The sequence below is a fragment of the Zophobas morio genome, unplaced genomic scaffold (assembly GCF_036711695.1).
Source record: "Zophobas morio isolate AGI-343-1 ecotype UQ-CSIRO unplaced genomic scaffold, CSIRO_AGI_Zmor_V1 ptg000022l, whole genome shotgun sequence".
Classification (NCBI taxonomy): domain Eukaryota; kingdom Metazoa; phylum Arthropoda; class Insecta; order Coleoptera; family Tenebrionidae; genus Zophobas; species Zophobas morio.
In genome coordinates, this window is record NW_026972127.1 from 7,768,752 (window position 1) to 7,786,212 (window position 17,461).

At 35.9% G+C, this 17,461-nt stretch overlaps 2 protein-coding genes and 1 long non-coding RNA gene across 6 annotated transcripts in view; 1 reads left to right on the top strand and 2 right to left on the bottom strand.

Annotated features, from left to right (window-relative positions):
• Positions 1-17,461, top strand: part of LOC135133759 (netrin receptor UNC5B) — a 241,189-nt gene that overhangs the window by 140,783 nt on the left and 82,945 nt on the right. For all 4 annotated transcript variants that reach the window (XM_064062253.1, XM_064062255.1, XM_064062256.1 and 1 more), the window contains exon 4: positions 8,049-8,327. In XM_064062253.1, the coding sequence (XP_063918323.1) occupies positions 8,049-8,327 (279 nt within the window). The remainder of the gene's footprint in view (positions 1-8,048; positions 8,328-17,461) is intronic.
• LOC135133742 (uncharacterized) lies at positions 9,947-10,835 on the bottom strand. The gene is made up of 2 exons (XR_010281202.1): positions 10,714-10,835; positions 9,947-10,661 (listed from the first exon to the last, which is right to left on the bottom strand). It is a non-coding gene; the product is annotated as an uncharacterized LOC135133742 (long non-coding RNA).
• LOC135133807 (pickpocket protein 28-like) lies at positions 12,803-17,455 on the bottom strand. The gene is made up of 5 exons (XM_064062329.1): positions 17,396-17,455; positions 16,651-16,948; positions 16,542-16,601; positions 13,175-13,569; positions 12,803-12,892 (listed from the first exon to the last, which is right to left on the bottom strand). Exons 1-5 carry the CDS (start codon positions 17,453-17,455, stop codon positions 12,803-12,805), a joined length of 903 nt encoding a protein of 300 aa, XP_063918399.1.

A 17,461-nucleotide genomic window follows, 5' to 3' on the forward strand; every position in this document is an offset into this window, starting at 1 on the left:
GTACAGACTACGTAATTAAGTTTTCTGACGTTTTGACAAGCACTCACTAATATTGATTTAAATGTAGTTACAGAAGGATGATTCAAATGTATTTATTGATCCCTTCTAGAAAATTAATGACGTCACAGTCCTATTTGTTATCTAAACATACCTATAGATCATCTAAAAAAGCTAACAAGTGACCAAAATATATTACACAATTTTTTTCAAGGATTTTTCCAGCCTCCTGTGTGTAAAGGCAGACTCCATTCGTTGAACTTCAGATTGCTCACATCGAAATATAAAATACTATATTTCTCAGTTTGAGCACGTGTTCAGTGTTAATAGTAAAAATTATGAAGACTAAACAATCATAAATGCTATAATACAATGGTTTATTCAGATCACGTTTAGTTGGCGGCGCATAAAACCTATAAATGCATTTGATGTTGCAGATTTTTACAGCTTTGTTGCTACCTCGTTTAACCATTCAAGGCCGAAATTTTACTTTCATCTAAAAGTATCTAAAATTTGGATTCGGGCACCGGCCCTGGTGAAGTGTGTAGTTTGCAAGAATCTTGGAGATCCCTTGTCTTGGTTTTGAAGTAGTTTGGAGGATCTCGGGGACCCCTTTTGTTTCATTGTTGAAGTAGTTTGAAAGAATCTCGGGAATCTCTTATCTTGTTTTTGAAATAATTTGAAAGAATGTCAGGGATCCCTTGTCTTGTTTTTGAAGTAATTTGGAAGAATCTCGGGGACCCCTTTTTTTTAGTTTTTGAAGTAATTTGATATAATCTCGGGGGCTATTTGTGTCTGGTTTTTGAAGTAGTTTCATAGAATCTTGGGGATGCCTTGTCTTCCTTTTGAAGTAATTTGAAAGAATCTCGGGATTCCCTTATCTTGTTTTTGAAGTAATTTGAAAAAGTCTCGGGGACCTCTGCTGCCTGGTTTTGAAGTAGTTTGAAAGAATCTTGGGGCCCCTTTTGTTTTTTTTTAAGTAGTTTGAAAGAATCTAGAGGACTACGTGTTTTTTGAAGTAGTTTGAAAGAATTTCGGTGATTAGAATTAATCTGTAGGGCTCCATGTGTCTTGTTTTTGGATAATTTGAAAGAATCTCTTATTAGTCCGGTGATTAGCGACGAATGGAACCTACTGAATTAGCGCGGGAAAAATTTAGATTGGCGTCTGAAACGCCTAAATTTTACTTCATTGAAAACTATATAAAATCTGAATTCGGGTACCGACGAAAAAAATTCCCGATTTCCAGATGGTCCCATCTTCCCCTGTAAGCACCCTAACTCTCGGATTTATGAAAGTTTTTAGATTTTTTTTTATTTTTTCGCATTTACAGTTCTAAAATTGTATTGTTTCATAAATTATTTGAAACTTTCGTTTTATTTTGTTTGAAACAATATTTTTTTTAGATAAAGTTAAAAATATTAATATAATAATGATATGCATTATAATTTAATACAAATTCTAAAATATAGTAGTGCAAATGACAGACAAAAAATGAGCATTTAAAAATGACAAGATTCAACAATAAATTCTAAAATGATGAAAAATTTTGTTCCGTAGTATCTTCGTCAAATAAACAAAGATCAGAATCAAAGGAGCTTAACATTTGTTACAAAATTGGTCAGGATGGACGACCAGATTTTTGGCAACAGACAAGTGTAATTTTGGGGTTATGTATCAGAGGGATCTTTTATCGCCAAAAGATAACTTACTGTCGTTCGAAATCCCTCATGAAAGCAGTGTGAAAGGATTCCTTTGAATCATAACTTGTCTGGCCGGAGTGAAAGACGTTAGGTGGGGTTAAAAATTATTGACCATTGTCGCATAACTCCGTCTACATGAAGCCACAGTACAAAAATCGGCAATAACAAAGCCCTTTTATTGTTTGGATTCTTTAAGCCTTTTAGTATTTGTTATCTCATTTTGCTCATGAGTACCTCCTTAACATTTTTCAGTCAAAATTATGCAGCCAAATTTGAAATTTACCAGATGATTTGTGGTTATCGTCAGCCAATAGGTTGTTAATCAAAATTTGTTTATCTGTCCCCTTCTAAATTTTGGTGACGTAACCTCACAAGTCAAGAAGTGTTTCTCAGTCGTTAATTAATGGTTAATTTTTGTTCCTAAAATATCTCCAGTGCTGCCACATGTTTGAATTTTTTTTTCAAACAATATGGCCTCCTCAATGAAAGTCTCATATGTTGATATTCTTCTTCTGCTTCTCTATTTTTGTTTTTTTGACGAAAGTCCTTGACCGTTTACACTTTTTCTCTGATTTTGAATATACGTGTCGTTGATCATCCCGATAAAGTTCCCTGGCGTCTAATTTTTTTTGTACCTTATCTCCAAACCCATCTCTAGCCACCGACATACGAACTACCGTTCCGCATATATAATAAAAATGTAATAAAATAGTTTTCTTCTTAAGCGGATGTTTACCACATTCACTCCATTAGTAAGTTTTGTTTCCTTGAAATAATGACTGTATAAATGCATGATCAAAAATCTAGACCAATGCAATTCTAACAACATAGCGATCGCCGGCACAAAAAAAATGATTCCCGTTGTCGACTCTAAATTGACGGTTTTGTTCTCCCTCACAATTTATGCCGTCATTAAACTCGCCTTCCAAGTAACAACTCCAGTTGTTTCCCATTTAAAAACCCTGAAAGGCCAGACTCCCGCTGCAGTTAAAAACCGTTTAACATCTTCCCGGAAATTGTTTAAAACAATGAGGTCGCGGCATGCGGTACGAATTCCACATTGTTCGAACCCTGACAGCTCACCTTTCACGTCAAAGATGTCGTCTTTGTAATGCAATCAATAGTCGAGCTGTGGTAAAACAGACCATCTTGAGTGAATTTCTCGGCACGATTAGGCCGAGACACATTGAAATATTACTTGTCATGAACTCATTCAGTAGCTACCTGTGCATAGCTTACATGACAATAATGTCGGAATAAATGTGTTCGCATTCGTATCCCTCCGCGTACAATGGCTCAGATATCATCCGATATAAATTCCGGTGTCTGGGTTCGAACGGTCGCTTCATAAATATGTGGGTCTTTATGACGGCTGGTGGAGGCATTTTTGAAAGGATTAATCAGGGCGGATGGCGGAAAATTTGACTTGGCTGACGGGCTTTGATCATTCAAACTATTTTTTTCCGGATTGTTAGTATTATCGTGTTTCTACTTGTTCATTTTAATCATTTTATTTGCAAATCTAAATTTCTAAGCACCTAATTCACCACCCAAATTCACGCATTAACAACCGCTTTGACATCGCCACTGCACTCTAATTTGCGTTTTTATTCCTTTCCTCGAAAAGGACTCTTTTCATCCCGCGGCAAACAAGCACCAGGAGCAGTTTGTGTGTTTTCAATTCGCGTATCAAAAGCCGTCCAATTTGCAAATGGTAACCTATCCATTTATCATACGAGCAAAGCTAAAGGCAATTCTCGGTTGACACCGGTGAACTTCCATCCAAAAATACATTTCACAGGATTGATTCGACGCTGGAAACGTGAACGTTCTTCGTAAAGACGTGTTGAATACTCCGCCACGGATCTCTTCTCCGCCGTTGTATACTTTTGTTTTCTCCCCCATTTTTATTTATACGTGCACATGCCGGGCAATAAAATAAATTACACGACTTGTTCCGTTCTGAGAATGCCGCCTTGACACTAATTAACGCCGTCATTGTTTAAACAAAGCTTGATGAATCGGCGAGGAAGGATACAAGGACCAAATCTGAACGGAAACATTCTTGGGTTGGTGCACCTGCGGGCTTCGAACAACGGGGATAAACGCAAGACATGGTACGGTGTTTTAGATGTTTTAAGAATATGGCTGCCGAGGGGTTGGCCGCCAAGGAAATTCTTGTACTCCACTTTTACATTTACCACATTTACCCAACATTTACTATTTTTTTGGATGCTGTGTACAGTAGTTTCGGAGATAAGTCTCTAATAAAAATTGATATTAAAACCAGACAGACAGACATACAGACAGACAGACGGAAACGGGAGATCACTTTTACTTCTCGAAAATGGGCCAAACATTGAAGGAATTATCTTATTAAAATGTCACCAAAAATTAAAAATCATACATATTAAATATTTGCCAGATATTTTACAACATTTACAAACAATTACGATTTTGTCTACATTTTCTAGTTAGTTGACTTCTCGATGCACTGTTATAATTGATGAGAGCAATTAACTATAAAAAGACGAGTTAGAATTGATTAACTGTGCAGATACTGACAGTGGACGTTTTTGTAAGTACGTCCTCAGCGTAGTCTTGTACGTTTTTATATTAGAGTTTTACGCTGTGTTTTACGTTCCGGAATTTCGTAGTTAAATTTATTCAAACCACTTGCCTAAGTTTTCCTAAAATGGGTCACAGTAATGGGCAAAAGTAATGTTTTCAGTTCGATAATGCATCCTCTAAGGGATGTAAATCTTGAAAGCAATTAGCGAAGCAGTTCGGTACTTAATTTAAAAGTCTAACTTTATGTTGCTTTATTTTAAAATTTAAATTTAGAGTAAATTAACAGCATCTTGAAACGGAAATGTGAAAATTTTATTGTATAACATAAAAAGGAGTTGGCAGTTTGCTCAAATGCCATTTCGTACTCAACTAAACTTATCACCATGTAAAAAATTGATAGATCCATTTTTTACACATTATTGTGTTTATCAATTCTTTATAAAATATGAATGTCGTGTACGTCATGTTCAGGTGTTCGTCAAAGCTCTATTTTTTTCAAATTTCCTTCGTCAAATATGCTCTTCTTAGATCTCTCGTGCACATAAATCTCCTCTGTATGGAAATAGACGCGATGAAGCTGCCAGATGGTTCCGCTCAGACCGAAATAGTAATCAGTTCACACCACAAGTGTAATAAAGAATTCACGGCTAATTGTGTGAGGTGGTAGCTTTGAGGGAATTTGTCCAGAAGAGATAAACGATTTCGAGGAATGGGCGCCATTTAGCAAATAGGGTTTAGAACAGGGATAATCGTGTCATGTTTTTGTTGCCATAATTCATAATAGAAAAAGATATTATGATTGTTTTATTGAAAAAGAGGTCAGGCAGCAGCTGTTTCGGGTCAGAGGATATCTACGTTATCCCGGATAATGGCGTTATTATTTGAAGAGCGTCTAAAGTGATTTGTCTTGTGGGAAATCTGGGTGTTAGCACAAATTGACAACAATTTTAATTTGTCGTATGCTCAGAACGTTATTTTTGCATCTGCTGCAATTATATGGTCTAAGGACTCTCTAGTTTAATGATAGCAAACATTTTGTTTTATGCTTATTCCGTTATTAATCCCTTCCTGATTGCTCTGGAACAAACTTCCAAGCCAATAACCTCATCTTCATTAATCTCCCCATACAACCGTATCAACTGATTGTTTTTCCGCCGCAGCCAATATGAGACTAAAACTGCAATAACTCGAAAAAATAGGGATCTTTTCTCCTCCACGCTCCCTCGTACTCCAAGTGCGTTTTTGTGTGCACACGCTCTTTATAATTTATAGGTTATTTGAGAGAGCTTGTTTGGATCCCCCCGGGCTTCATCAGTGCTTAAGTTTTATAATGGTTTCTTGAATGATGCATAGCGAAGCGTCCACCAATCCAGGCCGGGCTGGAACTCGCTATTTTCAGAATTATTAAAATTTCAACGCGAATTCAACGGCTTCATTTCATTTAATTAATACGGTGCATCTTGGTGGCTTCTGCTTTTAAACCACTTTCTCCTAGACTGCATGCTGCTCCCTGTGCAGATTAACGCCTTAATTCTTGTCGCTTAGTGTGTTTTGTGATGCAAACGGATTTTAATATTTCATTAACCAAATTCTTCCGGAACTTTGTCCGCTTAATTCACATGAATTATTCAGAGGTCGTTATAAAATGGGTAAATTGCATTTTTTTAAACTGCGTCATCGCCATTCATTAAGAGCGACTCCATCGTCTAGGAATAGAAATTAAATTAAATATGAAGATAAAACACAAGCGAATTGTTGGTGACTATAATGTGTTTTATAGGGTGCCGCATCCAAGTTTGGATATAGGGAATTAAAATGGGGAATTGTGTGATCCATTTGTGAAGGTAAAAAAAAGGTTCCGTCTCAGTTCGACGATCACCTTGGAAAATTGAATTGTCAAAGTGAAATTAGAAATTATTCCCCGATTCTCATTCAGAAATCAGTGAACAACACAAATTGAATTATTTTATCCAGTGTGATGATTATTGTAGGACAAATTAAACGGAATAAATGCACAAATTGGTCCATTTATTGATGCTGGGTGCAGCAAGTGAATCCCTCCACGAAATTCCTGGTCGTAGTGCGCGACGCCGTTAAACGAGTCTAACTACACTCAGGCCGTATCCAAGAAACCCGAGATGAAACCCTTCGAGCAGCTCTTCTTCCTCAACATTTTCAAAGGTGATGCAAAGACTTGAAAAAAATACTGGTCGATAACCTTCTTTTACCTTCACAAATGCTTCATTCAATAATAAGCTTTTAAAATGATCTGGGGAGACATAAAATAAAAACCAATTCCCCATGCATACAGTCAGTCGCACTTGGAATAAACCGAAACCTTCGTCGCGGTGGCGTGAATAAACCGTTATCATTTTTCTGCGTGAAGGAAAAATCTCGCCCAAGTTCACCATTCTTTGCTCTTTGCAATATTTAAGCCGCGTCTGGATGGAAGTCGTTTAATATTGCACCAGGGAAAGACTTGCAGTAATATCAAAGCATAAATCCTGAGCTCGCTGTTATATGTAAATTTAAACAAGTGCCCTGAATTATTTAGCTTAACCCACATATACACATGCATAAGGACGACCAGAGATCCTGCCAGGATGAAGCGGCGGGACTCCGGGATTATCCTAGTGGAAATATATGGGTGTTTGTGTTTGTTTTCGAACCACATTCTGCAAAATTATATGCAAGCCGGGGCTCTGTTATTGTTTTAAGTCGATCTGCATTTCCGCTGATATTGCAAAATTACACGACTGACCTGCTTGCGTCGTTCCGGCTTTGATTCCGGAGATAAAACGAGTTCTTAAATTTTACAACCGACGGTTTCCTTTTCGTGGAACGACAGAACAAATAGAAAGGTCGGATGGAGACGGTGCTCGAATTTGACGAAACTGGGGGGCCATGTGAAAGTGTAATTTCAAAACTTCATAAACACGGGACGTTATTGTCCATAAAAAAACTTGTGAAGGGTCTAATTTTCTAAACTGTGACACATCGTAATTATCTTAATCGAAATGAGGATCTTAAACACATTTTATAGATTTGTTAATTAAAGTTGGAGCCGTAAAAAGATACTACCGGTTTGGGAAAAACAGAAGATAAAATCGTTTACATCTTACTTTAATTGGGACGCTTTCAACTGCTTTTCAAAATTCAGCAGAGATCAGTTTTGCCCTGTTTGTCAGAATGGTTAATTTTCTCCACAAACATAGAGTTATAATTTAGTATTTTAGTGGGACGTTTGTATCTACCCAAAAACACAACCTCCTTTCCCAGTCCCCCTTTGATACCACTTTTTACCTTCATCTATCATATATTTGTAATCTTATCAATTTTGAAACCCCGCTTCCGCTTTTTGTATTTCCCTCATGAAAGATAGTCACCCCTTTATCCCCGACGTCTACCCGATTAACCCATTTCTGCTGAACGCTTGGAGACAGGCCAAACTGTGCCAAGCTGATATGTCAATTTAAAAAATTTTGTTGGTTATAAAGCCCCCTAAGTGCGTTCTTATGTCGATCGATCGCCTCTATCACGGCTTTAACACTGCGGTACGTCCTAAACACAGACACCACCACCGACTTACATCCGAGATAATATCTCGATTTAATCGAGATTAAAGTTGCCCAACGTTCATGTAAGACAATCATCTTTTACGACTGCTTTAAAATTATATCGACCAAAAACGGATTGATTCATCGGCGAACATTCCGCCAGCAACAAAGCTAATTTCGGCCGAACATTCCTACTTTCATCTCGTTGCCTTGTCCGCAGACATGAAGAAGCTGTTCGAGGAGAGTCCCGCGTCCACTCGGGTGGAACTCAACCAGCAGATGGAGCTGCGTTGCGTTCCTCCGGCGGGAGTGCCGCCCCCGAGGGTGTACTGGCTGCAAGGGGGGCAGCCGCTGCAGCCGGACACGTCCATTCTGGTGTCCACGGAGGGGCATCTGCTTATAGGACAGGCCCGGAGTCAGGACACGAATAATTACACCTGTGTGGCGGAGAATATCGCCGCCAAGAGGATGGCGGCTCCGGCAGAGATTATCGTCTACGGTGAGTAGATTCAACGTTTTTTTCTTTTTTTTTAAGTTATTTAGAAGTGAGTATTGAGTATTGGAGTTATCTAACTGAACACACGTTTTTGTTTATCTCTAGTTAGCACTTGACAATCGTATTTTTAAATTATATTAATGTTTTATTTGCATGCAAAAAGTGCTTTCGTTTTGTTAAAACATACACAAGAGAAGTCATGTTTTCAATTTTTTAAATTCAAAATTAAGGGGGTGACATCCTCAAAGGACTAAGTTAAACATAATTATAACGACGACACGTTTCGTTAACCAAATTGGTATCATCAAGACGGTTAAAAATTGATATCCAAGTCCAACTAAACATTCCATCGAGCAGTGTTGACCACGTCTTCTCCCCCACTCGCGAGTCCCAATAAAGGGAAGTGGGGAGAAAGAACCAGCATCTGTGTCGAACACGCTATCGATATTTTTAAATATTTATAGGAAATCGAAAGTGTCCATAAATTTACAATTGTGAACCACTTTACAAACAATAGATAAAGCCATTTTAAAAAATAATTATACAGGGTCATTATAAAATATTGTAGTCAACTCACCTATGAAAAACAAATGAAATTTTTCTCGTGCCGCTAATCACCAAAATGATTTGAACTGTTTTGAAATGTCACGAACGTCCAAACAAATCTGTCAGATGTGTCAAAAATTGAAATGCCCGGTTCGCGGTTTAAATTCATTTTAAATAGACACGAAAAGACGCCAGGCCAGAGCATTAAGGGTTGCAGTGTTATCGGGCATTTGTGAACGCCACTGCAATACATTTCAGTTTCAAAAATTGTAAATTGTCAGAAAAACGTTTAAGGGCTTTGTCATGAATTACACCTTGGAAAGTCGATTGGAGTTGAACAGAATAAATCATCTGGTCTGTTTTGCAAAGAAGCAATAATTTTTCAAATAATGAAATCCAAAAAGTGAGGTTAAGTTTGTCGAAACCAATGAACACGGTAATTATTTAAAAAAATACATTTTTATAGGTACCCTGAAGGTAAAAATTGTGAAAAATCACGTAATGGACAATGGCAGAGCAAGTCTTATCACAGTTAACGAACACTATGAGTACCTAATGAGTTTTTGCAGTAAATAATTTTGCCAAAGTTGTGATCCCGCGAAAGTTCTGTTTGTAAATTGAAAGGAATCGTCAAAATATTGGTGCAGACATGGTGTGTGACCGGTGCTTTTCTCTTGAAAAAACACAACTGAAATCCTTGATCTTCATCCCTACAATAGGTGAAAACTGCTATGTCCAAACATTACCTTCAGCTTTGCAGTTTCTAGATATCTGAAACATGCCAGATCTGCATAACAGGAATGTCAAAGAGGTTCTACCCAAAACACGCCCACATGGCCATCCTAATATCAAGATTTTTCAAAATTTCTATAAGAAAAAAGATGAAAAAACCAATAAAATTTCAGGAGCATAGTGTTAAGAGTTCTGTAGCTGATTATGAGATCTCTTGAAACAACAGAATGTTTAATAAAGATTTTTAACTTTCCTAATAGTAAAATTACAATTATTACTAAACAGTAAGTTGAAGTAAGTTTTAAATTAAGAGAATGCAACTAACACCGAAAGAAAAATGAAAGTTACTGAAAATAAAAAACTTTATTGCAGTACCTACATACACTTTCTACATCTAATTTTGTTTATTGATCACATTCATTTACTTGAAAAAGTATCAGGCCTATGAATCGTCGTCTGCTAACCACACACCAACCTTCATTGCGTGTGATGGTGTTTCTTCAAAAGCGTGAGTATTTTCTATACACCAAATTCTGAAGTTCTGTCAGTTGACATAATAGCCTAACAGATGAAACCAGGCTTCATCAGAAAAGAACGACAAATCGAGAATCCCGTTATCGTCCATATCAGCTTGAAACCAACTACAATACCCAACGCGCCAAGGAAAATCAGCTGGTTGCAGCTCCTGAACCAACAAAATCTTGTATGGATGCATATGTAACTTCTCTTTTACGATTTTCTGACATGGGCTGTATGGTACTCCGGACAGTAAAGATTTTTGACAAAGCTTTATTCGGACTTTGTTCCATTCTCATCCTTAAATCTTCAACAACGTCTTCACTAACTTGAGGTCTCCCCGTCGGTTTTCACTTAGAAATGCTACCAGTGTCGTTAAATCTGGCCATAATTCGCCATATAGCGTCTTCAAAGATTCTTCATCAATGACAACAGAACATTTCACTAGATACTCGTTTTTAGACGCCTCCACAGAGTACACTCCATCCCCATCCTCATTTAACACCCCATTACGGTAATAGGCATGATGATTGCGCCAAAGAACTAAAAAAATCATTTGTAACACTGACCATAGTTATTCCTCTCTGTTCATTACCTGAGATTATTCCACAATGATCCGTAATTTTGATAAAAACTGTTTTTTGAGACACTTATTAAAGTTCTAACAAAGGGGCAAGACAGCAAAAATGAAAACAAGACAAGTCAATTAACGCACAAAGTGAGGGAAAACGTACCAGTACAAACGAAAAAATTATTGACATCTGACAGAATTTGATGAAGCGTTGAAACAGTGCAGCCCCAAATGTCAACTAATGTGGCGCTAAAAATAAAAATTCCAATATTAGTGTAATCCTTTCCACAAAACTGAAAAAGGCGGCACAAAATGTCACCAAAATCATGGCCTTCTTCGACTACAATATTTTATAATGACCCTGTATATAATATCGTACGATCGAAAAAGTCTTCTAGTAACTCATGAAATTTATTTTTAACATAATGATGTTGGCACTGCAGCTGTTTGACGGTTTATTTGATATTTATTTCACCGTAACTATCAAACCAAACAAGGAACACGTTAGTGTTGCCAACATCATTTAGTTTGGGAGTGTTTAAAAAGAAATTATAATCTGTTGATGACAGAAATATCAATTGATCATGTAGTTCACATTGTCTGCTGTAATTTGTCTTCTCGAGAACAAACAGAAGTTTGAAATAAATATACAGATAACCAGATATTTAATTATAGTCAACTATGCATCATTTTTTGACACCGCGTAACCTAAAAGTTCAACTGACCAAAAACAGTTCTAATCACAAAACATGACCATGTTCCTTTGGCACCAAAATAATTTTTATGTTCTTCGCAGAATATTTTGTATTCGTAGCAAATAATTTATAGCAATATATTGACATTTACTTATATACAGTCATTGTAGTCACGTTTTGGTACACCAGATATTGAAATTCAATCTCGCTTCGTCTTAAGACCGTGTAATTTAATTAATATCTAACGGATTTGTAAAGGTGTTTAAAAATGTTACGTATGCAAAATAACGTTACACTGTTTAATTAGCAGCTGAAATATAATATATATTTTTTACGAAACCGCCAGATTCCTTCACAGTTCACACACAGATACATCTTGTCAGATCAGATTCGTTTCTTACAGATAAGGTTTCTAAATAGAACAGGTGGCTCTTAAATACATACTTTGCTAACGACATGACAGTCTTCCTCTCACATTTCAAAACTTTAAATTATAGACAGCATGTCTTTTTGTAATCTAGAATACATACACTAAATAAATTTTGGCAATCATGTAACAGTTTTAAAGATAAAACATAAAACCGAAGTTTTGTATCAAGTTTAGAAAAGATTTTTGGGACCTACTTGTGTATTCCTTCTAGTTAAGGTCAAAGAATAAGACGCTGACGATTTTCACCGTTATGCATAGAAAGAATGTTTTAGTCACAATAAATAATGCAAAAATTGACCATAGAAAAAAGAACTGGGAAATTGCAAGCCAAATCGGCGACTAAGATTACGATCACATGTGAAATAACGATTTTGTTTTGAATGGAATTGATCCCTCTACATAATACTAAATCCGCATGATCACTTTCCCGATACTTGTGACCCAGATTTGCCCCACTAGCCCTCTTCCCAAAAAACTTTTTCGATTACTGCACCAATTTCTGAACTGGACACGACTGAAGTTTTTATGTTCGGGTTTAATGGGGCGATTAAATCGCACAGTTTACGCAGTACTTATCAATGTCTTAAAGGAGATCCCGCAACTCGGCTGCAATTTACGAGTACCGTTGCTGGGGATTATTTTATGATTAATTATTTAGGTATCGCCGTGGTTTTATGACCCGTGCACTCCCAAGGACTCAATTTAAGTGATTGCTTCTTCCGAGCGAGTTATAAGCTGGGCTTTTCACCACGAATCGCTCCAGACCTTCCATCACTCACTTCCCACCGAAACTAACAAATCGTGGCTAATTAATATTCCTCCCATCACGTCCACAAATAACGTCATAACAAGAGGTATAATAAATGACAATCCGTCAACACCGCGATCTTCGATTCCTCCTCTAATCTGAACACGCTATCGGAATAATAAAACGGCGTGCCACCGCTAGATAGCTTCTAACCCCTGTTTATTTTTAAAGTGATTTTATTCAGACGTAAAACAAGAGGTCCTCGACCAGATCCTTCACGAGATAGTGTCCCGGTTTCCCAAATCTGACGTAAACTAACCCGAAACCGGCCTGAAACATCCACTCGATTTTTTCTCAAGTGCCACCTGTTGATTTGGTTTAAATGTGAATTCGATTTATCCACTCGAGTTGATTGTCGAAAAAATGACTTGACGTTTGTCAGAGTGATGAGGATGTTGGAAGAGTTGTTATGGAACAAACGAGGCGGAAGATGGTATTTGAGAGCCGTGGGCTAAACGTGCCGGCTTTTGTAGCTAAGGTCACTCGTTTGCACAATCAGATTTATTTTTTAACGAAAGGCTAATACAATATTCTGAGCGTGTTAAGCTATACTGTGGCGGTTTTGGTGGCTCTTCGTCGTCTCGTGGTGGTTTGTAAGTTACATAAACACTTTAGGGTGAAGAAGTAGATGATTTCGGCGAGAGACACTACGGAGAATCCGGTGAATAGACCGATGAGGCCTCCACAGCTGGCCCAGAAGTCAGCGTTGCTGAAGAGTTCGTTTCTTTCCATCGTTATGAAACTGGAGTCTTTGAATGTTAGGTGTACGGTGGTGTGGAAGGTATCGTTGTAGGGTAGAGATGGGGGTTGGCCGGTGCTGATTTCTGCGTTGTAGACGATGGAGGTGCAAGATGGTAAACAGTCACAAAGTTCGGGGAGCTTCGGGATGGTAGATGGGTCTTGGGCAAGTGCAACCCGAATGTTCATTTCTATGTTTAGATACTCTTCTGGAATCACACATATGTTGTTATTTGAATTTGATAAATATCTGGTTTTCTCTTTCAGACACTGAATGTACTGAAAAATTTGAAAAAATTGATCTAAAACGTTTAAAAAGTTCTTTCCTATCCACTGATCCGTGAGTAATATCCCATGATGCTAGTGGGCGATGGCATTTTTTTTAAATAATGATGTTAACAACAACAACGCGATGTCAACATCACTATTTTAAAAATAAATGTCGTGGCCTACTAGAAGACACTTTTTTCGACCTTACGGTGTACTTTTTTTTAACCAATTGATGTGTGTAAAGTTAAAAATAAGGACGGATTACTAGATCACAGATAAAGAAAAATATTATTATGTAGACTTCAAGTGAGCTTAAGTTAAAAAAATTGAAAGATGAATCATAATTTTTTTAGATGAATAAATAAAATTATGTTAACGCTCTGTAATCATTAAATTAATATTACTCAGTGCCACGTTATTTACGTTATCGGAGATTCTGGTGTAATGGAAACAAATTTCTACACAGGGTTTTGAAATTTGATATTATGTCGAAATTTCGATGTATGTTGTGAAAAATTTTGATATTTATGTTTAGACATCCACAAAATCGACGTAGCCGTCTAAAATTTTCTTGTGCTTGAAACAATATTCGATATATTTGAATGTTTGTTTTAAATTCGCCAAAAAACTGCTGCATTTGTTTGTATTTTCGATGTCACCAAAACAAAATTCCATATCTTATTATAGTTCTGAAAATTTCATTCTACCCTTTAAAATTTTATTGACAATAACGGGACGGACAGTAGTACAATAGTAAGAAATATTTACGGGTCACACCAGTTCACCCGAATTTGTAGTTGTACTCATAAAATTATGGTCATTTTCGTTCGCGAGTAACGAGAGTCCCTGTGCGGACCTGGATTATTCTGCTTTCCAACATCTGGGGATTACCTGCACGCGACAATTTTAAGTTGTAAATATCTTTTACTATTGTACTACTGTCCGTCTGGTTATTGTCAATAAAATTTTATAGGGTAGAATGAAATTTCCAAAACTATACTATTACAAAGTTTTCAATATTTTCATTTTTTTTAATTATTTATGTTATCGGAGGTTATGGTGTAGTGGACATAAAATTTCGACGTAGTTGCTCTCAAGTTCGATACATTATTTCGAAATCCACAAGATCGATATACATAACCGTCTAAAATTTCCCAAAGTAATCGATGTACTTGAAATTTTTGTCCTATATTTACTAAAAAAACTGCATTTGTTACAAAAAATTTCCATATTTTGATAATCGGGATGTAATGGAGACAAATTTCGATGTATGGTGCCAAAATTTCGGTATTTATGCTTCGAAATCCACAGTTTCGATAGAGTTGTCTAAAATTTTCTTTCAATGGTAATAATTCGATATAGTTGAAATGTTTGCTATAAATTCACGTAAAACTGCTATTTTTGTTTGCATTTTCGATGTCACATACACAAAATTTAATATCTTACGACAAAATTTTCCTTATTTAAAAATTATTTACGTTATCTATGATTTTGATGTATTGGGAACAAATTTTAGCATATTAGTCCTAAAGTTCGATGTAGGTTGTCAACAATTTTAATATGTATTCTTAGAAATCCACAAAATCGATATAGCCGTTTAAAATATTCTTGTAATAGTATTCGATGTAGTTGAAATCTTTGCTCTAAATTCACAAAAAACTGGTGCATTTTTTTAAGTTTTCGATGTCGTGAAACAAAAGTCGATCTTTTGTTTATAATTTTTATTGTTTACAAATGTTTTACGTTATCCAGAATTTTGATGTAGCGAGAACCAATTTCGATTTAGTTGCTCTCAAGTTAGATATATTGTCTCTAAGTTTCGCTGATTGTTTCGATACTCATTTTTGGAAATCCACAACATCGACATAACTGTCTAAAACTGTCATTTACTAAAAACAACTTTCGCACTAGTTGAAACTAGTTTTTCCATGAGAAGAACGACGTAAAATTAGTAGTGGGAAGAAATTTCGACGTACGTGGTCGAAATTTCGATGTAGTTAATGTGAATTTCGATGTATCAGGACGCAGTTTGTTCCACATTTAAATGAACTCAAAGACCCATTAGTAGGGTCTCAGATTAACACTAAATTTTGATGTTCCTGATTTTATTTATTTATTTTTATTTTTTGAAAAATTCCCTGTTAAAATAAAGTGTAGAGGTGAATGATTATTAATTCAATTAATACCAGTATATTATGCAAACGTCTTCATTTTTTGGGGAGACCAATACAAAAATGTAATATTCTTTGTAACCACTGTGGCGGCACAATAATACGTAGTAGTAAGCGAGGAAAGATAAGCTCCTCCTTAGTCTAGTGGTAAGGGCACCCGCCCGGTAAGCGGTAAACGTGCGGTTCGATTCCCACTGGAGAAGAAACATTTTTCTTCGCTTACATACACCACTATTAGCAAAATACTACAATTTTTTTAAACCATTTTCTACGAGAAATTAAAAATATTTGTTTAAAATCAAAATTTGTCTGTTTTTCCCACCAAAATTTGAGGATGTCATTTTAAAATTTTGCCGATGTGCTTTACTTGTGGTTTAATGATGTGTTTTACGTTTACGTTACTGAGTTATAAATATATAAACCTAAAACACATTATTAAACCACAAGTAAAGCACATCGGCAAAATTTTGAAATGACATCATCAAATTTTGGTGGGGAAAAGAGACAAATTTTGATTTCAGTTTTAAAATAAAACAGTAAAAATGTTGCAGTCCAATATTTTCTAAGACTATCCGCCCAATTAAATCACCAACAGACAGACAGACGGAAACGGAAAACCGATATTTTCGTATTTTACAAGTTGTAAATGAATTATTTTTCCTAAAAACGATTCGTGATTTAAAAAAAATGATAAGCAAATTGTTTTCTGAAATAAATATAAATAATATTGAAAATTATACCTTGACTTTTAGTTATACAGGGTGCATCCCCCAACCCACAAATTTTCGTCGATTTCTCATCTACAATTAAATTATAAATTGGAAGTTAATTTCTGCTAAATATACTCACGGGGTATAAAATATGGAACACAGCCACATGTCCTCGCCGTAACATTAGATATGCATTCTAGTATGCAATTTTGCTCCGTATAAACTTTGAAGAATTTCAACTTCCGTTCAGTAGCTAGATAACAGTCTCTTTTAAAAGGATTGTAATTCATTAAGTTTGAAGAAGTAGTTATTATGTCCGGTTTAACCCAAATTTTGTAATTCTGATTAATAGATAAAAGAGTGTATCTAGTTGATAAGGTTGGAAGATCAGCAGGATGATGCAGAATTACACAGTAAAAAATGTAGAGTTGATCCAACTACAAAATGTTGCTCAAATAGGTCCACTACATCTTTTTAGTTAATTTGACCACATGGCTTAAAGCAGTTTTTTACTAAATTAATTTCGTAAAATTTAGCAATGCCTTTAGTTCAAAATCAGTTGTTTTATTGTTAAGTATTCTACTTACCGTTGTTTAAATTAACATTATCGTAGTATGAATACAACTACATTAGCCTATGGATTAGAAACATTTTTGATTGTATTGCACGTTTATACTGTTGCTCGTACCATTTGTTTTTGCAAACATATCTGCCACTAACTGAATTTTTAACAACATAAGCTGTTGATTTTGCAAGAATTATCGTGTTCGTTTGTTTTTGCGTATAGTCAATAACCATCTAGTTTGTGGTCTTTTGACAAGCTCGAAAGTGATACATTATCAAATTTGCTAGTTATTTTAACCAGTGAACTTGGTTCTTCTAACAAAATAAACTGGTTGTACTGCACTTATTCTGATGTCTTGGATGTATTTTGGCATTATCATTTTGTT